Raw genomic sequence first — 24486 nt, 5'->3', positions numbered from 1 at the left:
TGTGGAAGACAATTTTTCCATGGACGTGGAGTTGGCAGAGGGGGAGGAAGGTTTCGGGATGAAACTGTTCATCAGTACATCATATTATCAGGCATTAGATTCTCATAAGGAGTTCACAACCTAGATCCCTTGCATGAGCAGTTCCCAATTGGGTTCTTGCTCCTATGAGAATCTAGTGCTGCTACTGATCTGACAGGAGGCAGAGCTCAAGCAGTAATGCTCTCTCTCCTGCTGCTCACCTCCAGCTGTGCAGCCCAGTTCCTAATAGGCCTCAGACTGGTACCCACAGACTGGTATCAGTCTGCGGCCCTGGGTTTGCGGGGGGTACCCTGCTATAGAACAATGTCAGAATATAGTTTTCAGGCCAAATCAGCCCTCTGCCTATTTCTATATGACCAGCTGCCTGTTTTATTGTGATCCAAAAACTAAAAAGGGTCTTTAAATTTTTAAATGGCTGAAAAATATAAATAACAGAATAAGATTTCATGACATATGAAAATTGTATAAAATTCCAATTTCAGTGTCAGTGAAGTTTTATTGGAACACAGCCATGCTCATTCATCTGTGGTGCTTTTGGGCTAGTGGCAGAATTGGTAGTTATAACAGAAACCTTAAGGCCCACCGAAACCGAAAATATCACCATGTGGCCCTTTACAGAAGATGTTTGCCAACCTCTGTATTACGATAAAGCTAGTGGGCATCAAAAGACCTAAGTGATAGTGTGAGTTATTTCAAGGAAAAAACTATTCTCATAAAAACAGATTAGTTCATTTCTTATACATCACTTGGAGGACAAACATTTTGTAAAAAGATCTCACCTACGTATGACATATATATTGATCCTTAGGAAGCCAGCCTGGGCCACATAGCAAGACCTCTTCTCTACAAAAAGTGAAAAATAAAAAAAAATTACCTGGTGTATTCGTCGGGGTTCTTTAGAGGAACAGAACTAATGGAATATATGTATGTGTGTGTGTGTGTGTGTGTGTGTGTACACACATACACATAGGCACACATATATATTAGGAAGCCAGCTTATAGATGTACACATATATATACATGTGTATGTGCGTGTGTGTGTGTGTATATATATAGAGAGAGAAAGAGAGGCTGGCTTTCTAAGGACATATATATATATATATATATATATATATATACACACATACATATCCCATATATATATATATATATATATATATATATATAAAAGGGAGTTTATTAAGTGTTAACTCACATAATCACAAGGTCCCACAATAGGCCATCTACAGGCTGAGGAGCAAGGAAGCCAGTCCAAGTCTCAAAACTGAAGAACTTGGAGTCCGATGTTTGAGACTTCCAAAGCATCCACCACAGGAGTAAGATGTAGCCTGGGAGGCTAGACCAGTCTCTCTTTTCACATTTTTCTGCCTGCTTTATATTCTAATATGCTGGCAGCTGATTAGATGGTGCCCACCCGGATTAAGGGTGGGTCTGCCTTTCCCAGCCACTGACTCAAATGTTAATCTCTTTTGGCAACACCCTCAGACACATCCAGGAGCAATACTTTGTATCCTTCAATCCAATCAGTTTGACACTCAGTATTAACCATCAAAGCTGGGCATGGTGGCATGCTCCTGAATCCCAGCTACTCAGGAGGCTGAGGTGGGAGGACCACTTGAGCCCAGGAATTCAAGGTTATAGTGAGCTATGATGTCACCACTGCATTCTAGCCTAAGTGACACAGAAAGACCCTATTTAAAAAAAGAAAAAATATTCTTAGGAAGCTTATCACTAAAGCTAAGACAATTTAAAGTATGTCATAAGTCTGCACATAAATTATTAATCTAGGATACCTTATTTAAAGTACAGGAGAAAATGATATGAAAATTGAGATAAATTTTTTTTTTCTTTTCTCCTGGAAAAAGTTCTTCCCCTATTGGGGGGATATAATTTTATATTTTTCCCATCCTATCTTTTATACCCTTAGTGTAGTTGTCTGTTGACTGGTGGGATCTTATAGCCATTCTGCTATACAACTAGGGTAGTCATTTATTTAAGCATCTTTAGCATCTTGTATGCTACCGTGATGATTACATAAGGTTTTGTTTTTCTCCTAATATTTACTTGACCACTATAGTCCAAGAATCCCTTCTATGAGCATGAAATGTTAGGCTTCTCAGGAAAACTTCTTTTTAAAAAAATTTGTTTGTTTTTGTTTTATTTTTCTCAGGAAAACTTCGATCAAATTCTAAAGAGTTTTTTTTTTTTTTTTTTTTTTCTTCAATTTTTTTAACACAAGGTCTTGCTGTGCTGCTCAGGCTCGAGTGTACTGGTGCGATTTCAGCTCACTGCAGCCTCAACCTCTGGGCTCAAGTGATTCTCTCATCTTGTCCTCCCAATGTATTAGAATTACAGGCACAAGCCACTGATTTACAGTCTTTTTTTTTTTTTTTTGAGATGGAGTCTTGCTCTGTTGCCCAGGCTGGAATGCAGTGGCATGATCTTGGCTCACTGTAACCTCCGCCTCCCAGGTTCAAGTGATCCTCCTGCCTCAGCCCCTCTAGTAACGGGGATTACAGGCACTTGCCACCATGCCCAGTTAATTTTTGTATTTTTAGTAGAGATGAGATTTCACCATGTTGGCCAGACAGGTCTCAAACTCCTCACCTCAGGTGATCCATCTGCCTTGACTTCCCAAAGTGCTGGGAGTGAGCCACCACGCCTGGCCTGATTTACAGTCTTCTAATAAGAGTCTTAATCTTAAAGATATTTGTTTCCTTTTTTTGAGTATTAAAATGCTGGCTTTTTGCTGAATAAAAACAAGTTAACAATTAATAGTTTACTTGACATGGTAGGAAAAATTTTTCTAAAAACCCACCAGCTCGGAAGTAATTTAATTTAGAACTTATCTTCATTTGGGTTACCTTACAGGTATCTTTGCATTTTATTTTGAAATAAAGAATATATTTTCTAGGGGGCAGGGACAAACTGATAAGAATCAACCAGTAAGCAAATAGTAAAAAAAAAAAAGGGGTTATAACTGCTTTCTGTCAGAAAGTTGGAGAGTCAGCCAAAGTTCAGGAATTGTCTGGGAGCTACATTTTATCCTGATTAGTTTCTCTTGACTGACACTTGTGTGTCTAGTCTATAGAAAATCACTGCAACCACAGTAGAGTGAGAACAATGTATGAGGGACCCCCCGAGACTTAACATGGAAGTCATGGTAATGAATACCAAGGGCAGTAGCTGAGGATGTGGCAGAATGTGGAACAAAATTCGGAGTCCACTGGCCAGCACTTACACATTAGCATCCGGGTTTTCTGCGTTATAAGCCATCACACAGCACAAAATACATTTCCCCAATAGTTTTTTTTTTTTTTTGAGATGGGGTGTGATATGGTTTGGCTGTGTTCCCACCCAAATCTCATCTTGAATTGAGGGACCCAGTGGGAGGAAATTGAATCATGAGAATGGGTTTTCCCATGCTGTTCTAGTGATAGTAATTTTCAAGACATCTGATGGTTTTATGAAGGTAGTTGCCCTGCACATGCTCTCTTGCCTGCCACCATTGAAGACATGGCTTTACTCTTCCTTCACCTTCCACTATGATTGAGAGGCCTCCTCAGCCATGTGGAACTGTGAGTCCATTCAGCCTTTTTTTCTTTATAAATTACACAGTCTCAGGTATGTTTTTTTTTTTTGAGACGGAGTTTTCGCTCTTGTTACCCAGGCTGGAGTGCAATGGCGCGATCTCGGCTCACCGCAACCTCCGCCTCCTGGGCTCAGGCAATTCTCCTGTCTCAGCCTCCTAAGTAGCTGGGATTACAGGCACGTGCCACCATGCCCAGCTAGTTTTTTGTATTTTTAGTAGAGACGGGGTTTCACCATGTTGACCAGGATGGTCTCGATCTCTCGACCTCGTGATCCACCCGCCTTGGCCTCCCAAAGCGCTGGGACCACAGGCCCGAGCCACCGCGCCCGGCATCAGGTATGTTTTTTATTAGCAGCGTGAGAACATACTAATAGAGGGTGTCACTATGTTGCCCAAGCTGGTCTGTAACTCCTGCGCTCAAGGGATTCTCCTGTATCAGCCTCCCAAATAGCTGGAATTACAGGCACACTCCACCACACCTAGCTAATTTCCCTGATGGTTGACTAGGAAAATCTACCTGTAAGAAGCCCCAGCCCAGCTTTGTGGGTGTTGGGCATTCCAAGATTCAGGTGTTTACCTAGTTCAGGCCATTGTATACCAACACTTTCATAATCTCCCTGTTAACACTGTAAGATGCATAATATGACTTTCTAAATTGATATCACACCATAGGAGTGGGAGCAAAGAAAGACATGAAGGTAAAAGTAGGAGAGAAAGTTGCAAGGTGACAGAAAATGATGGCATGATGAAATAAAAAAATAATGGAGGAAAATAGAGGCATGACATTTTAAAGTCAGTTTAATTTTATTTTTTAGTTCCCCCAGCTTTATAAGGCAAAAGTGACAAAAAGTATATAAATTTACAATGTTCAATGTGATTTTTTTTTTTTTTTTTGAGACAGGGTCTCTCTCTGTCACCCAGGCTGGAGTGCAGTGGTGGGATCATAGTTCACTGCAGCCTGATTCATCAGGCTCAATAAATTTTCCCACCTTAGCCTCCCTGGTAGCTGAGACTACAGGCATGCACCACCATGCCTGGTTAATTTTTCTGTATTTGTGTGGAGACAGGGGTCTTACCATGTTGCCCACACTGGTCTTGAACTCCTGGGCTCAGGCTATCCACCTACCTGGGCCTCCCAGATGCTGGGATCACAGGTGTGAGGCCTCAATTGTAACTTTTTGATATAACCACTTTACCCCCATTCTACTCTCTGCTGTTACTTTTGTTTTCTTTAGAGACAGAGTCTTGCTATGTTGCCAAGACTGGAGTGCAGTGGCCATAGAGCACTATAGCCCTAAATTTCTGGGCTCAAGTGATCCTTTTCCCTCAGCTTCTTGAGTAACTGGGATTACAGGAACATGCCATCACACCCAGCTCTAAGCTGCTTCTACGAGGTCAACCTTTGCAGATTCCACATGAGTGAAGACATGCAATATTTCTTTCTGTGCCTGATTTTTTCCACTTAGCATCATGTCCTCCAGGTTTATCCATGTTGTCACAAATGACGTCATTTCCTTCTTTTTAAAGGCCATTGTGTGTGTGTTTATGTATATATACATAGATATATAACATTTTCTTTGCCCATTCATCTGACACTTAGGTTGATTCTGTATCTTGGCTATTGTTAATAATGTTGCAATAAACATGGGGAGTGCAGCTATCTCAACACACTCATTTCATTTTCTTTACACACACATATATATATATATATATATATTCGGAAATATGATCGCTGGATCATATGGTGATTTTATTTTTAGTTTTCTGAGGAACCACCATTCTGTTTTCCATAATAGCTGTACTAATTTACATTCCCGCCAACAACGTGCAAGGGTTTCTTTTTCTCCACATCCTTGCCAGCACTTAATATCTTTTGTTTTTGTGCTAGTAGCCATTGTTCACAAATATGCAGTGATAGCTGATTGTGGTTTCATTTGCATTTCCCTGATGATTAATGATGTTGAAATTTTTTTTATATAACTCTTGTCCATTTGGTATGGGAGAAAATATTTGCAAACCATACATCGGATAAGGGGTTAATGTCCAAAATACAGAAGAAACTCAAAACAACTCAATAGCAAGAAAAAAAATAACCAGATTAAAAAATGATTTTTAAAAGTATTTTTTCAGCTAAGTGCCTTCTCATGCTGCAGCTTTTTCTCTTTTCTTTTGAAACAGAGTCTAGCTCTGTCGCCCAGGCTGGAGTGTGGTGGTACAATCTTGGCTCACTGCAACCTCCGCCTCCCAGGTTCTAGTGATTCTCTTGCCTCAGCCTCCCCAGTAGTTGGGATTATAGGCACACGCCACCATGTCAGGCTAATTTTTTTGTATTTTTAGTGGAGATGGAGTTTCGTCATGTTGGCCAGGGTGGTCTCAAACTTCTGACCTCAGGTGTTCCACACACCTCGGCCTCCTAAAGTGCTGGGATTATAGGCATGAGCCACCTTGCCTGGCCAGCTGTTTCTTTTTAAGCACCGAATTATTTAAATATGCTTCACATACCATACTATTTACCCATTTAAAATGTACAATTAAATACCTTAGTTTAAAGCTTGTGCAACCAGAGGCATGACTTGAATGTGGCATGTTCTTTCTTTTGGCTGGCTGAACAAGGTGTCCCAGTTGCTTATGTCTGCTTTACTCACTCCTGTATTTCAATCTCGTCTGATTGAGTGTTCTCACCAGTGTCCATCTTAAAATGTAAATGCCTCAGGAAAATAATTATGTCTGTGTAGAGTAGACCTGGGTCCAACACCTAGTGCAGTACCAGCTCAGTACAGAGCGAATGGTTAAAACTTGTTTTGTAATAATCTCAGCTACTCGGGAGGCTGAGGCAGAATTGCTTGAACCTGGGAGGCAGAGGTTGCAGTGAGCCTAGATTGCTCCGCTGCACTCCAGCCTGTGTGACAGAGCAAGACTCCGTCTCAAAAAAAAAAAAAAAAAAAAGAAAAGAAAAAAAATGTAGAACCATTATACTTGAAGCCCCATTTTTTTTGAGACGGAGTCTGGCTCTGCCACCAGGCGCCAGGCTGGAGTGCAGTGGTGCAATCTCGGCTCAGTACAACTTCCGCCTCCCAGGTTCAAACAATTCTCCTGCCTCAGCCTCCCAAGTAGCTGGGACTACAGGTGCGCACCACCACACCCAGCTAATTTTCGTATTTTTTAGCAGAGACCGGGTTTCACCATGTCGGCCAGGATGGTCTCACTTGACCTTGTGATCCGCCCTCCTCGGCCTCCCAAAGTGCTGGGATTACAGGCATAAGCCACCATGCCCAGCCACGCCCAAATTTAAATCTAGCACCCTTCCTTCAACACTCCTTTCCCCAAATAGATACTAGGTCCTCTTCCAGGTGCTAGGCATAAAAGCAGTGAAAAAGACAAGTACTTGTTCCCATGTTCTAGAAGAGGAGAAAGCAAAAGAATCAGTCCTCCTCTGCCCTGGTTTGCGTAACTACCACCTGTGGAAAGATCAGGATCTTATTTTTTCATGATACTACAAAGGAGCAGCATTATTTGTTTTAAGAATCCTGTCCTATATTAGACGTCATGTTTTGGTGCTAGAAAATGGTTGACTATGGCTTTCTGTGGAGAACAACTGAGATTTCAGAGTGAATTCAAGTTTTTTGTTGTATTGCCACTCTATGTAATGAACTGCAAGAAGGCTACAGCATTCTCTCTGCAAAATGTCCCAACTTTTATGCTTTTCATCATGTCAGAGGTAAGTTTCTACAATATTACTCAGAAAGTTTTCTTGGGGCAAAATCAGGTATTCATGAAAGCTAAATAGAGAGACTAGAGAATTAAGAGGGAGAAACCTTACTGCAACACTGTTTGCTAGAAGGATGAATTCCCTTTAAAATGTGTCCATCCTGGGGTCTATCCAAAGGTGTTCAGTTACTGAAATACCAAAAAGACGTTGTTAAGTTGATGCCATGCATGTTGAACATATCTACTTTGGTGTCTTAATTTTATTCTTAAATTTCCTAATGACCATTCTCACCTACTTTTCTCCTTGATGTCTGTCCCTCATTTTTCTTTATTCATTTCACTCCAATCTCTCCTACTCTCATCAAAATGAGTAAGAACATAGACACTAAAAGTGGCTTTAGAGCACTAAAAATATTAGCTTAATATACAAGAATGATCAATTCAGAATATTAAATTAGGATATTAGTGTCCAATAAATGCATCGGGGAAATACGTAGTTGTTGGGTACCACTGAGCTTGACTGATCCTTTTTTAAAATTTTATATATTTTTTTATTTTTTTAACTTTTTTTTTTTTAAGATGGGGTTTTACTATGATGGCCAGGCTAGTCTTGAAATCCTGACCTCAGGTGATCCACCCACCTCGGCCAAAGTGCTAGGATTACAGGCATGAGCCACCGTGCCCAGGCGACTGATCCTTATAGTAGAAATTGAAATACGACCAGTAGTGGTGGCTCATGCCTGTAATCCCAGCACTTTGAGAGGCTGAGGCAGGTGGATCACGAGGTCAAAAGTTTGGGACCAGCCTGGGCCAACATGATGAAACCCCAACTCTACTAAAAATACAAAAATTAGCTGGGCATGGTGGCACATGCCTATAATCCCAGCCACCCGAGAGGCTGAGACAGGAGAATCGCTTGAACCCAGGAGGCGGGGGTTGCTGTGAACTGAGATCGTGTCACTGCACTCCAGCCTGGATGAGAATAGCAAAACTCCATCTCAAAAAAAAAACAAAAAAAACAAAATTGAAATATAAGGAACAAGGTTGGTATGAAAGATTATTTAATATTAGATTCAGTGCTATATTATTTTCCCCTTTAAGTAGCTAAGATGCAGAACTCTGAATAAAGATAAAAGGGAGTCTATGGTCTTGTTTTCTAGAAAGTGGCCAGGTGCAGTGGCTCACGCCTGTAACCCCAGCACTCTGGGAGTCCAAGGCGGGAGGATTGTTTAAGCCCAGGAGTTTGAGACTAGACTGGGTAACATAGTGAGACCTTGTTCTACAAAATAATAAACAAAATTAGCCGTAGTCCCAGCTACTTGGGAGGTGTGTGCCTGTAGTCCCACCTGCTTGGGAGGTTGAAATGGGAGGACTGCCTGAGCCTGTGAAGTTGAGGCTGCAGTGAGCTGTGATCATGCCATTGCCCTCCAGCCTGGTGACAGAGCAAGAACATCTGAAAAGAAAACAAAAGGCTTCTAGGCTGGGCACAGTGGCTAATGCCTGTAATTCCAGCACACTGGGAGACTGAGGCAGGCGGACCAAAAGGTCAGGAATTTGAAACCAGCCTGCCAACATAGTGAAACCCTGTTTCTATTAAAAACAAAAAAGCCAGGCGTGGTGGCAGGCGTCCGTAATCTCAGCTGCTCTGGAGACTGAGGCAGAAGAATTGCTTGAACCTGGGAAGCAGAGGTTGCGGTGAGCCGAGATCGCACCACTGCACTCAAACCTGGGCGACAGTGCAAGACTCCACCTCAAAAAAATAAAATAAAAAATGCTTCAAAAAGTTAAGAACAATTTTTTAGGAAGGCTAAATTTTAGGCCAGGCATAGTGGCTCACGCCTGTAATCCCAACACTGTGAGGCCAAGGCAGGTGAATGGCTTGAGTTCAGGAGTTTGAGACTAGCCCGGCCAACATCGCAAAATCACCTCTCTACTAAATAAATACAAAAATTAGCTGGGTATGGTGGTGGGCGCCTGTAATCCCAGCTACTTGGGAGGCTGAGGTACAAGAATCACTTGAACCCAGGAAGTGGAAGTTGCAGTAACTGCACTCCAGCCTGGGTGACAGAGTGAAACCGTCTCAAAAAAAACCAAGTAAGACATTTTCAAATTGGCTGGAATTATCTTACACACTTGTTTATATAAAGCAAACATCCACAATTTTCCTGGAAAGCAATCCTGTAGCAACTGATGTAATCACGGTACTCCACACATCTCCTCACGCTTGACAGTTACAGGGAGGGCATCTGATGCAAGTCAGGACAATCAGAGATCTTTTAGAGGATTCTTCTTTCTTTGTGATGGAGTCTTACCTTGTCACACAGGCTGGAGTGCAGTGGTGTTATCTAGGCTCACTGCAACCTCCACCTTCCGGGTTCAAGCAATATTCCTGCCTCAGCCTCCTGAGGAGTTGGCATTACAGGTGTGTGCCACCATGCCTGTCTAATTTTTGTAGTTTTAGTAGAGCTGGGGTTTCACCATGTTGGCCAGGCTGGCCTTGGAACTCCTGACCTCATGATCCACCTGCCTTGGCCTCCCAAAGTGCTGGGATTACAGGTGTAAGCCACCATGCATGGCAAAGGACAATATAGTGTTTTGAGAAATGCCCTTACTAAAACTGAATGTAGGGCCAACTACTAATATTAATACAAAGTTCTCTGTCATCTGCGAACTCCACTGCTGGGAGCAGTGGGAGGTGTGTAAAGAGGTACTTAATATTAACAGCAGTTGTTTCCCTTTCTCTGTATGAATTTTGGAAATCAACTAAAATGTGTCTATCCTCTCCCAGCCCTATCAGAATACTTACGTTCTTTAAAAGACAGTTACAACAAACCAGATTTTAAAATCTCACTTTAACGAGACAATACCCCCCCAGTGGTCACATGAAACTAATTTTTATCTCCCAACTGTGGAAACACATTATTTCTGTGGAAATACATATTTCTAGTTAAATTTAAAACTCTTAAGCTAAAAAGATCTACGGTATGTTCATCAATGCCTTACCAGTATCATCCAATTCACAAAGATAATCCAGTGAGGGTGGGCATTCCTATTTCTATTGTGAGGGCAATGGGACAAAGAAGAAAAAAAGTCTAATTGCATAAAGGAATATAAAACTATTTATTAACCACTGTTCACCAGTATTTACAATAAAGTAAACAATATACAGTTGGATAACATTCTGATTACTACAAAGTTGTTTTTCCTGGCTTTTGTTGAACCAGTAAAGCAAGTAACTGAAAGACTGAGCCTACATGTAAGGAATGAGTTGGAGTAAAGAAAAAACATGCAGGTCAACAGGTTAGATTACAAAAGGTTGTTCATACATTTATGTCAGCAAGTCATAAACTGCCAACATCTCTATCTGATTAGGTTTCTATGAACCAAGTCTTAAGATGTTCCATGAATCATGACCTTTTAGTCAATGTAGCAACAGGGATTTCAACAGTTTGTTAAGGAATGGCCTTCTAGCAAATTTTTCAATGTTCATTTAACTTAGTTTTATTTAGTTAACGAAAACACACTAGCACTTGTCTAGTTTCCTCATATGGATGGGGAAACCTCCTGTAATGGTAGTGGTAAGTTTTCCTTTTAGAAATTTTGCAAACAAAAAACTGCATTTATATAGATACTTTAAAATTATCCAATTTAAACTGTGTTATTAATTAAAATCACTTATTTCTTCACATACTTGAAATGTATGGCTTCAGGAAAAATTTTAATTTAACTTGAAGTGATTAGCTCTTATTTTGCTCAGAACAATGGCATCTCAGAAACATGGGTTTACTTGTTGACTTTTTGGTGAATGTTTAAAAACAAACAAACAAAATTTACATATGCATTTTATGTATACACATACACACACCAAAAAAACATAAAAAAACCCAGAATGGTCCTTAGGCTTATGAGAACACAAGTTTTGATTTAGTAATGACTATGGACGTTTCCCCTAACACTTAGAAAAGCTGTTCTTTAATGCAGAGAAAATAATATACCATGGTATCAAATGTTCTTTTCTGATCAAGGAAGCAATTACAGAAAGCTTTTATTGATTGGTTCAAAGTAACCAGTGCTATGGATGCAAAAAACCCCCCAACAACTCTTCCAACACTACTTTCAAAACGAACATATCAAACTTGATTTTCATTGGATGTAGTTATTTCGTCACACTAGTAAACCAAAAACAAGACCCAAATTTTATATATATATATAAATATATATAAAAAAAGTGAACAATTATTGAGCTTCATCTTCTGGACAAGAATGCCAAGTTAGTCTTTCTTCATAAAAAGCAATTACAATTTGAGGACACTTCATATTTGCCTCTTTCGCCAGCACCAAGTCTGCCTCATCTGAATCTTTCCTGTTTTAAGAAAAAGAAAAACTCAGGAGTCTAAATTGTTCATGTCAATTGACAATCATTCATTTAAGAAATAGTCCAAATAGCTCTCTGTGGCTTCGCAACCTGCAGGTATTGGAAGATTCACAGCTAAGATGCCGGGACTTCCTAAAGCCTAGAAATGGTATGGCTGTCTCAAAGCCAGACCTGGTCACCTGTCTGGAGTGAGAAAAAGAGCCTTGGAATATGAAGAGACATGAGATGCTGGATAAACCCCAGGAATTGGGAGCTGCTTTTTCTGCTCTTCTGTTTTGGATACATTTGAAGATAGAAAGTTGTCAGGCCTCCATGTGCAAGCCTAGACTCAGAAAGTCTGAATTCCTGCTGCCTCAGCTGATCGCTCCCCTAACCCCCACCTGCATTCACCATTATCCCTGATCATCCAGGGGAGCTTCCAAACGAACATTAAGCTTCTCACCCTTCCCTGCCATCTTAACTGTTGTTGCTCTGTAAATATCCCACCATTCCACCCTACTACCTTAACTATTCTTACACTTTACGCCACCTGCCTTCGTAACTGAACTTACGGTAATGTATACTCCTTGCCCCTACCCTCACCACTGTAACTGATCTTACTCTGTAATACCCCTGGCTCCCCCCTCAAAATTGTCCCAACCTATAAAACCAATTCCCACTCTTCTCCCTTTGCCTGTCCTTTCTCGAATTCAGCCCGCTTGCACCCAAACACGAAATAAAACAGCCTTGTCTCGCGCGTGCGCACATGCGCGCGCACACACACACAAGAAAAGGAAGAAAAAAAATAAAGAAAGGCAAAAAAAAAGAAACAGTCTAAACAAAAGGTATCTAAGTGCTCCAGAAGGATTATATGTTACTTGTTGCTATGTTCTAATACACTCTGTTTTCCAAAACAGGCCAGTTTGCTGACCCTTGCTTTAAAACACTACTAGTAAAAGTTACCAGAATCACCCTCTCAGTAGATAACTAATTTAAGAAAGTCTATTCTTATTTTCAAATATAACAATACCTGCACACTCACCATTTCATGAGAAACATCAATTCTCCACTGCTGTCTGTGGCACCAATTATTCTTTCAGGATCAAGACCTCTGGCGAATCCTCTTGGTTTGTCAGCCTGTTGAGAAGACATTTTTTCATAGGGCAAACTCAGAGTATTAAATTGTTTTCATGGCATATTCTAAATTAAAACGTTCCAACAGGACAGAAATGATTAGAGCAGAGCTTATATTTGGTAATTAAAAACATCTGATTTCCACTAATTTTACAAGCAGAAAAACCACCGGAGTTTGATACTCAACAAAGAATACTTAAAATTTCCAAAAACATTCAGAATCAAAAGCCAAGAAAATTACTGCGTTGAAGCCAAGGGCAGAATTGTGTGAGGATACAAAAAAACTAATCCCTTTATTTCTGGTAATAATAAAATCTTGAAAGTTAATATATTTCGAATTACTTCCAGGAATTAGTCTTAATTGCTGACATATTTTAAAAGTATGAACAAAATACAAAACTAGGAAATATTAAAAATGTTAAAACTCATACCAGTGATTTGTAATCACATTCTAAATGTTTGAACAAATCTGTTTAACCCTTGGTCCAAGATGGGTTTGAACACGGCCCAACACAAATTTGAGTATTTTCTTAAAACACTGAAACTGTTTTGGAATTTTTTTTTTCTTAAGCTCATTAGCTATCATTGGTGTTACCAAGTCTATTTTATGTGTGGCCCTCGACAATTCTCCTAACGTCGCCCAGGGCCCCAGAGCAGCCACAAGATTGAACATCCTTAATAAATAAATACTTTCTAATGTGGCTTGCAAAATGTGGTCTACAGATTAATTGGGGATTCCAGAGACCTTTTTGGGAGGGGGTTGTGTAAGGTCCCCTTTTTCATCTATCTGTGACTTTGGATTGTCTTCATATACCTCCACCAAAATGATATACCATAGCAATCAAATGTGTTTAAAACTGCCTTCTGTTAAGGCACACATTTAAGAGACTTGTAAAAATGTAAAATGCTATTTATCAACTTCTTGTTTTAGTAAAGTCATTTTTCACAGAAAATTATTAAAAGCAATGTTTTTATTATTAATTGAATACATGAAGGCTTCCAAAATTTGTTTTAATTTCTACTGTTACTACTGATAGTTATAACCTGTATAAACAAAAACTCTCTGCCTGTAGTCCCAGCTACTTGGGTGGCTGAGGTGGGAGGATCACTTGAGCCTAGGAGTTCTGGGCTGTAGTGTGCTACGCTGATCGGGTGTCCGCACTAAGTTCGGCATCAATATGGTGACCTCCTGAAAGTGAGGGACCACGAAGTTGCCTAAGGAGGGGTGAAACTGGCTCAGGTTGGAAACGAACAGGTCAAAACTCCCATGCTCATCAGTAGTGGGATCCTGCCTGTGAACAGCCACTGCACTCCAGCCTGGACGACAAAGGGAGACCCCATCTCTTTAAAAAAAAAAAAAAAAAGAATGAAAGAAAAAAAAAAAGGGAAAGAAAAAAACCCTCTGTGGATCCCCAGTAATTTTCTAGCGTATAATGAGGACTTGAGACCAAAAAGTTTGAGAACTGATACTAATAAATACTTTATTCCTATCATTTTTTTTTAGACGGAGATTCGTTCTTGTTGCCCAGGCTGGAGTGCAATAGCGCCATCTTGGCTCACCGCAACCTCTGCCTCCCAGGTTCAATCAATTCTCCTGCCTCAGCCTCCTGGAGTAGCTGGGACTACAGGTGCGAGCCACCATGCCCAGCTACTTTTTGTATTTTTAGTAGAGACCGGGTTTGTTTCACCATGTTGACCGGGATGGTCTCCATCTCCTGACCTCGTGATCTGCCCACCTCAGCCTCCCAAAGTGCTGGGATTACAGGCGTGAGCCACTGTACCCAGCCCCTGTCATTTTTTTTTGTTTTGTTTTTGAGAAAGTTTTGCTTTTGTCGCTCAGGCTGGAGTGCAATGGTGTGATCTTGGCTCAGTGCAAACTCAGCCTTCCAGGTTCAAGTGATTCTCCTGCCTCAGCCTCCCAAGTAGCTGGGATTACAGGTGTGCGCCACCATACACTGCTAATTTTTTATTTTTAATAGAGACAGGGTTTCTCCATGTTTGTCAGGCTGATGTCGAACTCCCAACCTCAGATGTTCTGCACACCTTGGCCTCCCAAAGTGCTGGTATTTCAGGTGTTAGCTACCATGCCCTGCCCCTATCAAAGTTTTGTATCAATGTGACAGGCTCTGGAGTCACACTGCCTGGGTCATAATGACGGGCCTACCCTGCTCATGAGCTGTGCGACTTTGGGCAAGTTAATTAACCTCTTTGTGGTAAAGTTAATAAAATACTACATAGGTATTTCACAGCACATGAAATGCAAATGATTTGGAACACAGTATGGCAAATGGTAACGGCTCAAAAAGTATTGCTAAAGTTGTGCTTGATTATCTAATAATTTTTTGAAACAAGGTCTTGCTCTGTTGCCCAGGCCAAAGTGCACTGGCATGATCACTGCTCACTGCACCTTGATCTCCCAGGCTCAAGCAATACTTCTTCCAAGTAACAGCCTTCCAAGTAACTTAGACAAAGCATCCACCACATCTGACTGATCTATTTTTCTCTTTGTAGAGATGGGGTCTTACTAGGTTGCCCAAACTGGCCTCCAACTCCTGGGCTCAAGCGATGTTCCTGCTTTGGTTTCCCAAGGTGCTGGGATTACAGGCGTGAGCCATTGTGCCTGGCCAGAACTGTGCCTTCTGTTGAGCATGTGATTTACTTTCAGAACCCAATTATTTAGTCAATCTCGTTTCTTCATCTGTAAAATAGTGACTATACCTATGACCTTATACAATGAGCTGTCATGAAGGTTGGACCTCTTGGCTTCTAGTTCAAATGCTCAAGTTTCAAATCCCAAGTCCTTACCAATTAATATGTATTGTCTGTTTAGTGCCAGAGCCCAGAATCTTGTTTAGCACCAAGATGTCTCCCCAAATTGCCATACTAGGTTAGCAGGCAAGACAAGTATAATCTACTTTTACCGTCAAGGGTCAAAGAAAGAAGTTATCTGACTTCCTGAAGCCACAGAAATATAAGTGAAGCAAAGATTGGACCAAAGCATACGTATACTGAAGGAACTAAATATCTCAATTCATGCCAAGAATGTGTGTAACAGTTTTTATTATCGAAGATTATATACTTCAAAGTCAGTGCATTGTTTGGCAATACAAAATGACATGCAAGTACTTTTTGATGGTCAATGCCATTAATGAACTATAATCAGAAAGTTCTATTTGCATTGTTCTTACTGTAATGCAAAGGCTTTCAATAATCCAATCTTAATATTGTTTGTACTAAAGATTGCTAGCCTTGGATAGGTAATTGGTTGGATCAGGGATGAACTCCATAAAACTAAGAAAAATTGCCTAAGTACAGTTAAGTGGCATAAGCACTTACTGCACATTTATACAATGTAGACTAAACCACACCTATCCTTATTGTCCTAAGTATTAAAATATTTAAATTAAGAGGCTTTTTAGAAAAGTATTTGAGGTTTTTTTTATTTTGAGACAGAGTCTCACTCTGTCACCCAGTGGCACAATCTTAGCTCCCTGCAACCTCCACCTGCCGGGTTCAAGCAATTCTCCTGCCTCAGCCTCCTGAGTAGCTGGGATTACAGGCATGTGCCACCACGCCTGGCTTTTATATTTTTAGTAGAGATGAAGTTTCACCATGTTGGTCAGGCTGGTCTTGAACTCCTGACCTTGTGATCCACCCGCCTTGACCTCCCAAAGTGTTGGGATTACAGGCTTGAGCCACTGTGTCTGGCCTGAGATTTTAAAAATTAAACCATGAGATGGGCACAGTGGCTCACGCCTATAATCCCAGCACTTTCCGAGGCTGGTGGATCACCTGAGGTCAGGAGTTTGCACCGGAGGGGGTGGTTGCAGTGAGCCAAGATTGTGTCACTGCACTCCAGCCTGGGCAACAAAATCAATCAATCAAGCCATCAACCTTTTACGAAAGGACAAGCTGCTGGGCAATACTGTATACTTACAGCATCTCTTTTCTTCTTTGATTTGCTGTCATCAGATTCACTGTCAGATAATGATTTTCTTTTTGTACCATCTTTTTCTTTGCCAGCTTTTTGAGAATTAAGAAATGCTTCAATCAACTCTGGACAATCTAAATTTTCTTCAGGTTCCCAAGTATTGTCAGCACTGTTAAAAAAAAAAGAAAAAAAAGTAGATTCAATTAAACATGATTCATCACCATTATCCACATTCATTTTCATAGACACCTGGGGAAATAAAAAGTCCTCTGTACTGCAGATACTAATCATTTCCTCCTTCCCTACATTTTATTTCTCCACACCCTAGAGACAGGGTCTTGCTTTGTTGCCCAGACTGGATTGCAGTGATGTGTGAAGACTTCAACTCCTGGGTCAAGCGATTCTCTGCTTCAGCTCCCTCTCCCCACTCACCCAGTAGCTGGGACTACAGGCATGCACCACCATACCCAGCTAACTTAAAAAAAAGAGAGAGAGAAGGGGTCTCTCGCTTTGTTGGCTAGGCTGGTCTTGAATTCCTGGTCTCATGTAATCCTCCAGTCCTGGACTCCCAAAGTGCCAGAATTACAGTTGTTAGCCACTGCATCCAGGCTTCACAGTCTTTTGAGAGAAATCTGCTATTTTATCTCCAAGTTAAGTAAACCTTACTGTAAGAGAATAATTGAAACGGCTGAACAAATGCAAATTCCCAATTCCTACCCAAAATTACCAAGTATGTCATATCATGTCTAGGGTTGGGACCTCCAATTTCATGTTTTAAGACATAATTTATGATTCCAAAGCATTAAACATTTTCACTTTTTGCTGGGTGCTCAAATTGGGAAATGGTATAGAGTGGGCTGGTAAACCAAAAGCTAAATCCAGTCTTTTGTATGGTTTGCAAACTAAAAATATTTTTCCATTTTTAAATGGTTGTAAAAATATTTCAAACTAAATTATACATCATTTGAATTTTAGGGCCCACAAATGAAATATCATTGGAACACATCCACGCTCATTCGTTTAGACAAGCAGAGATGTAGAGACAAGAGACCTGTGGCCCACAAAGCAGAAAATAATTACTATATGACACTTTAGGGGGAAAGGTTGCTAACCCCTGATACAATTTAAGACTGAGACAACTATTTCTATGGATTTTTAAAAACTGCTGTTTAAAAAAAAAAAAAAAAAAAAGAATATCAATTAATAGATGCGAAAGTAAGATCACCCTGCACCAGCAACCGGCTCGCCAACTTTGTGCTCTGGTCCAAAAAACCTTTAGAGAACTGGGTGTGATGAAGTTAGTAATTTTAGGAAAGCTGAGGTGGCTGGATCATGAGGTCAGGGGATTGGGACCAGCCTGATCAACACCTCTACTAAAAAAAATTACAAAAATTAGCTGGGCATGGGGGTGGGTGCCTGTAATCGAAGCTGCTCAGGAGGCTGAGGCAGTAGAATTGCTTCAACTTGGGAGGCGGAGGCTGCAGTGCGCTGAGATGGCGCCACTGCACTCTAGCCTGGGCAACACAGTGAGATGCCTGTCTCATTAAAAAAACAAACAAACAAAGTAAACAGTCTTCTACATTACCTATTACATTGCACATGGCATGTGCAGTATAATCATGCTAGTGGCCTGAAGTTTTGGGAGAAGAGGCAAGAACACATCCGTTTCCAAATGTTCTGATGGGTAAAAATAATTTTCCATGTTTCATGGGCTTAAAAAAGTACAAACTTATGATACATACTAAATTCAACTAAGAATACTGAAGGATAAAACAGGCAAACTTAAATCTCCCATTCAACTCATATTCCCAAACTGCCATGCATTAAATATGAAGAGCAGGGGAAGCAGGAGATAGCAGATATGCGAAGCCCAATTATTTGACTATCATATGCTCCATCTCTAGCATGCTCAGGAAATTGATCTCCACCTATCCATTTTTAATTGTCACTGCCTATGGAGCTTTGTGGTGTAAGGGGGAAGATACCAAGCAGATAAGCACAACATACACAACTGTTAAAAGTATGTAATTTCTGCATGTTCAAGTTATTCACATTTTGTGAATGACTAACATTATCAAGAATAATGAGAGCAATTCATAACAAAGAACACAAGGAACCAGAGAGATTAAAAAATGCCCAGGTTTGACGGCGCGGTGGTGCATGCCTGTAGTCCCCTACTTGGGAGGCAGAGGTGGGAGGACTGCTTGAGCCCAAGACTTCTGGGCTGTAGTGTACTACGCTGATCAGGGGTCCGCACTAAGTCTGGCATCAATATGGTGACCTCTTGGAAGTGGGTGACCACCAGGTTGCCTAAAGAGGGGTGAACCGGCCCAGGTAGGAAACGGAACAGGTCAAAACTCCTGTGATGATCAGTAGTGGGAATGTTCCTGTGAATAGCCACTGCACTCCAGCCTGGACAATATAGTGAGACCCCATCACAAAAAAGCCCAGGCTCTACTTCTTAGGTATTAGGATATAATAAACCTAGTATAAACCCTAGATTATGAGTACTCCTGTATGAGACCCACTAGCCTATATTGTATAGCTTCACTGTCTTTTAGTACCCTCTGTGTGGAGGAAAATAATGCAAATTATTCTAATTAGTATAATACGTAACCAAATTAAAATATATTACATAGTAAACTACTCTCTGTAATTTTTTAAATTTGACTCCCCAGGGTAATAGTCTCTAGTCTGCTCGTCTTCAACTGTACAATGAAATCTTGGTTCTTTTTAAAGTAAGATACCTAAATTTAATGGGTCTTTATATTTAAAGATGTCTATGGGAAAGCAGGTAAAAGCCAGGTTAAAAACAGATTTTAAAACCACCTAGCTGCAGTTAAACATACAATAAAGCAGCACTAAGGTTTCTTACTCTAAGACACCTAAATTAAAGGGGTCTTTACGTTTAAAGATGTCTACGGGAAAGCAGGTAAAAGCCAGATTAAAAACAGATTTTAAAACTACTCAGCTGCAGTTAAACATACAGTAAAGAAGCACCAAGGTTTCTTACTCTGTAAATCCCTTCCACTTCAGGAAATACTCCACTTTCCCATTTACTACACGTCGATCTAGTACTTTTTCCACCACAAATTCTTCAGGCTCTGCCTCTTCAACTTTTTTACTCTTTCCATTCTGTTTCTTTCCCATTTTTTGCTAAAATAAAACAAAAGAGAAATTAAGAAACATTCTTTTTGAATTTTAAGCACATTTTCAAGGCTAAACTGCTTATATTATTACATTCAACAAAAATTTACTTCTATATCCCAGGGCAGACACCTTTTGGAAAGATTAAAAGTCAACAGACAATAAAAGAATGCTTTATTCTGTTGATTTAGCTGACACTTATGACCCACCACCCAAAATAACACAATCAAAAACACTATCTGGAAAATAGTTATCTTTTCTCAGTCTTATCTCTAGGTAGTCTGATAAGACCAAGTTTACTAGAGTTTTCACTCATTTTAACAATACAGGAACAACTGTGTAGGAAGTACTTAAAGGGTGATACAGGTAAGAAAGCAGTAGTGACAGGTCTTCGGTGAACCCAAGACAGACCTTATAGACACCCCTAGACGGTAAGAGCCTCCTTCTCAATTCAAATATTAATGTCAAAAGCTCCAACGATACAGAGAAAAGGTAACAGCAGAATGAAAATATGGTTCAAAATCCTGATAACAAATGCAGGGTCAACTATGGAGACCACAAGGGGGTTAAAGGACAAGACTATTTTTCCGTAATCTCTGTAGCTATTTCTTACCACTTAGAACAAACCTATAAAGCTGTCACTTCAAGAGGCCAAAATGGCAGATTCATTTTAATTCCCTAATGTGAAAAAAATCATTATTTCCTGGTTTCTCAAGAGAAAATCTTAACAGGTAGCCAACCAAATTCACTTTAAACTGGCATTTGGGGCTTTTTTTTTTTTTTTTTTTTTGGTGTAACACTGTAGGAGACCAACTTCAACCGGTTCTTTCCAGTAACTCAAGACATGTTATGAGAAGATTAAAAATGGGGAAAATTTCAAAAACCTGAAATGGTTAATCAAAAGATACTACGGGCTGAGAAGAAATCTTAAAATTTCACCCTAAAACAAATGCTATTAAAAAAAATATAAACCTCCACTGCCCAGTCACTAAAGCCATCCCACAACTAAAGCACCGCAGCACAAAAAAAAGAGCAACACCTCAAGTCTACAAAAGGACATTTTAAGCTACGCAAGCATATGGAGTGTGCAGACACATATGTAAGAAAGGCCTCAAGACTGCAAAAGGACATTTCAAGCTATGCAAGCGTGTGTGTGTACACACACACACACACACACACACACACACACACACACGGGAATTAAAAGTCCCCTAGAATGCAAAAAAGTGCAGCAAACACCTGACTTTTTTTAATGTCATTTCCAAGTCAGGTCTTACAATTCTCATTAGTAAAGATACTTGAGTACTGGGCCCAAATAGCTTTCTACCTCTGTACAGTAAAAAAAGGTAATAATAGTGGGAGGAGTAGAGACAAACTGCAGTAGAGAGAAGTGTGTTAGATACCTATGCTAGATGAAAAACAAAACAGCTACTGCCACGAAGGGAGAAGGCTAACAAAATGAAGAGGAAGTCAAAAATAAATACAGAAAACAAAAAGGATACACACTAAGATTAAAAAAAAAAAAAGGCAGACAAAATGCCATCCAGTACTTACTACTGTGGCATTCATAAGCTAGTTTCAAATGCTTACCATTTTTTCTTAACCCAGCAGTTTTTTCCAAAGGTGAATTTGAGTCACAATAGATTTCGCATTATTTAAATGAAATTACCTCAGTATTTCCCATTTAAATTACAGCACACACATCTCAAAACACTCATGAATTTTTAAAATGAAAAGTTAGCTAAAAACTTTTAAAGTGGTCAACTTGAGACCCTTCACAAAATATTTAAATACTAATAAATAAGATTCCAAAGGCTATCAACTGTTTGCAAAACAACTTAATTTTAATGGGAACATCTATGTTTGCTTTCTGTATCTATATTCAGCCTTAAAGCCTCATAGCTAGTTCCTTTCCCATCTAATACTTGAAGTAGAATACAAATAACTTAAGGCAATTACCTACACTTTGGTTTACCGATTATAGAATCTGAAGGTCAAGGAGCCACTGATGGTTCTCATCTCTACGTACAATACAGTACATGAGAAGCATTTGCACCACAGACTTACCAGACAGGTTTTACATTACTTATCTCAATCTGTCTTCCAAGTTATCTGACTTAATGTACAATCTAAATTAAAAAATACCAAAGTGCCCGTTTTAGTGTGAAACCCAGAGAGCGCATATACAGACCAAAAACAAATGCTTTGCTTTACTTAGGAGACATTTAACGCTCACCTTTACACACTTATGAGTAGTGCAATGTTAGAAATAAATGTTGTGAGAATTAGAACTGTGAATTTCGTGATTTTTATGTCTATTCCAGCGTTTTAAAAAACTTCAAACTTGACATGGCTAAATATATGTATGTCTTAAACTGCTAGAGAGAAAAATGTTGGTCAAAAGATACAGAAGATCTAGTGTTTTCTCCCTCCTGGGTCATTTTTGCGATTTCAGTCACTTTGTGTTCATATAACAGATCACTGCAGTGAATTAAATTTATGATTCTTATATAATTTAGAGTAAGTTAAAACAAGATAAAGTGACCAAAGGAATTTCAAAGGTTTATTGACTTTTGCTCCAATCTAGGCGCACAGGGTACCTGGTTCTTTAAATTGGGCTTTAACGAAAATACTTCTCTACAATTCAGTGGATTTAAGGATTACGTCAACCAAAGAGGGCTTTATCATTTTATGCAACATTTTTGCACGTTGCAAAAATTTGTGTATTTCTATTTGAAGATAAAAATCGTCAGCAAAATCCACATTGCATTGTCCTTCGAAGATTAGCCTTTTTTAAACTAGTTAAGACACTATTAAGTCAAGTCAGTATCTCTATGTAATAATTTCATTTTGTTCCTAATTTTCCCCTATAATTATGCTGGGAGAGCTGGGAAAATATGTGGATGTAAATTTCTCAACTACAGAGATGCAAAGTTACACTTTTTTGCCGAAAAAAACCTTAGTTAAATCCTTACATATTTTAGTTCTTCATTAACTTACCAATGTAGTTTTATTGGAGGCCATTTTTTATTGCAGACTTGAAGAGCTATTACTAGAAAAATGCATGACAGTTAAAAGATGTTTGCATGACACACAAAGGAGTAGTTAAACACAAGTTCTGTTTGGATTCCAACCCCAAAGTAGGGAGCGCACATTTCAAACGTGGATACCAATTCTAGAGTAGATTTGCGCTCCTATCTAAATTGCTTTTGGTGCACATGCCTAAGTATGTCTTCTAAGCAAGTGAGTCTAGAAAGACTACTGGGGATCTTGGTACCTAAGACAGCTTTACATGGCTTAAAATAGGGGACAAGCGTCTTTTCCAATCGAAGTCCCATTTATAATAAAGTCCATGTCCCATTTTTAAAGGACAATCCTTTCGGTTTAAAACCAGGCACAATTACCAGCAACTCACAACGGCAAACCACTGTGAATCTTCTCTGTGCTCTGCAATCTTAACTTGGTTTCTGCTCAGAAACCCTCCCTCATTCCAACCCGTAAATAACTAAAGGAAAAAAACTTAAGATGCTGCTTCAGTCCCCGTTCCGTGACACTCCGAAGAAGCAATCACCTCTTTCACACACCCTCTCCCCCTCCGCCCCCGCCCCCCGGGCCCGGCGTCCCGAGGCCTAAGCGCGGGCGCTCGCCCCCACCCGGGAGCGCGGGCCTCGTGGTCAGCTCATCCGCGGGGAGAAACAAAGGCCGCGTCGCACGGGCTCAAGGGCACTGCGCCACACCGCCCGCGCAACCACCGCGGCGGCCACGTAACGGGGCCGCGCGCCGCCCTCCCTGAGGCCCAAGTCTCGGCCCAGCCCCGCGTGGCGGCCAGGGGAGGGGGCCCCTCCGCTAGAACGCTGGTGGGGGAGGGGAGGAGAAATGCGCTTTGTCTCGAAATAAGAGTGACCGTCGCCACAACTCTCTACCCCCTCGAGGGCAGAGCAGTCCCCCAAATTAACTGCAGGAACCGGCCCGCGCCAAGCTAGCCGCGAGGCCGCCGCCCGACCCTCCACCCCTTCCCGCAGCTCCAGGTGCGGGGTCCGGCGGGGATCGAAGGGGAGCGGAGCAAGGAACCAGGCCCCCGGAGTGTGTGTGGTATCTGAAACACCACCACCGAACGAGGGCTAGAGAAAAGGAAAACCACCGACTTCACCGCCTCCGAGCTGCTCCGGGTCGCGGGTCTGCGGCGTCTTCGGCCCTGCGCGCCTGCAGCTCCAGCCACATCCAAGGGGGGAGGGAGCCGGGAGCTGCGCGCGGGGCTGCCGGGGGGAGGGGTGGCACCGCCCACGCCGGGCGGCCACGAAAGGCGGGGCGGCGGGCGCGCGCCCGGCGGGGGGGAGGGGCCGTGCGCCGCGCCCGCTGGGAACTGGGGCCCAAGGTGGCGACAGCGGCCGCGACGACCGCGGCACTTACTGTCGGCGGCTGGCTCCTGGTGGTCCCCCGAGGGGAGGGAGAGGGAAGGAGGGGCGAGGACAGTGACCCGAGTCTCTCGGCGGTGGCTTTTCAGCTTCGCAGCGTCTGCGGCTGGCGCCAAAACCAGACTCCGCCTACTTCCTCGCCCCTGGGGTGTGGAATACTCCAGAC

General features: G+C 41.1%; 1 protein-coding gene across 4 annotated transcripts; it reads right to left on the bottom strand.

The window, feature by feature from the left end:
• Positions 1-10440: 10440 nt before the first annotated feature.
• Positions 10441-24403, bottom strand: CBX3 (chromobox 3). 4 transcript variants are annotated; one of them, XM_039473044.2, is made up of 6 exons: positions 24316-24403; positions 22906-22957; positions 19772-19914; positions 16765-16927; positions 12736-12830; positions 10441-11702 (listed from the first exon to the last, which is right to left on the bottom strand). In XM_039473044.2, the coding sequence occupies exons 2-6, from the start codon at positions 22927-22929 to the stop codon at positions 11576-11578; spliced, it is 552 nt and encodes a 183-aa protein (XP_039328978.1). In that variant the 5' UTR covers positions 22930-22957; positions 24316-24403; the 3' UTR covers positions 10441-11575. The 4 variants fall into 4 exon arrangements, with proteins under 4 accessions (XP_039328978.1, XP_003935193.1, XP_074235731.1 ...); XM_003935144.4 differs by lacking the exon at positions 24316-24403 and adding an exon at positions 24051-24139; XM_074379630.1 differs by lacking the exon at positions 24316-24403 and adding an exon at positions 24047-24131.
• Between the last annotated feature and the right edge of the window lie 83 nt (positions 24404-24486).

This window comes from Saimiri boliviensis, chromosome 10 (genome assembly GCF_048565385.1).
Source record: "Saimiri boliviensis isolate mSaiBol1 chromosome 10, mSaiBol1.pri, whole genome shotgun sequence".
Lineage (NCBI taxonomy): Eukaryota > Metazoa > Chordata > Mammalia > Primates > Cebidae > Saimiri > Saimiri boliviensis.
The sequence above is the reverse complement of the archived record's forward strand: the minus strand, read 5'-3'. Positions and strand labels throughout refer to the sequence as shown.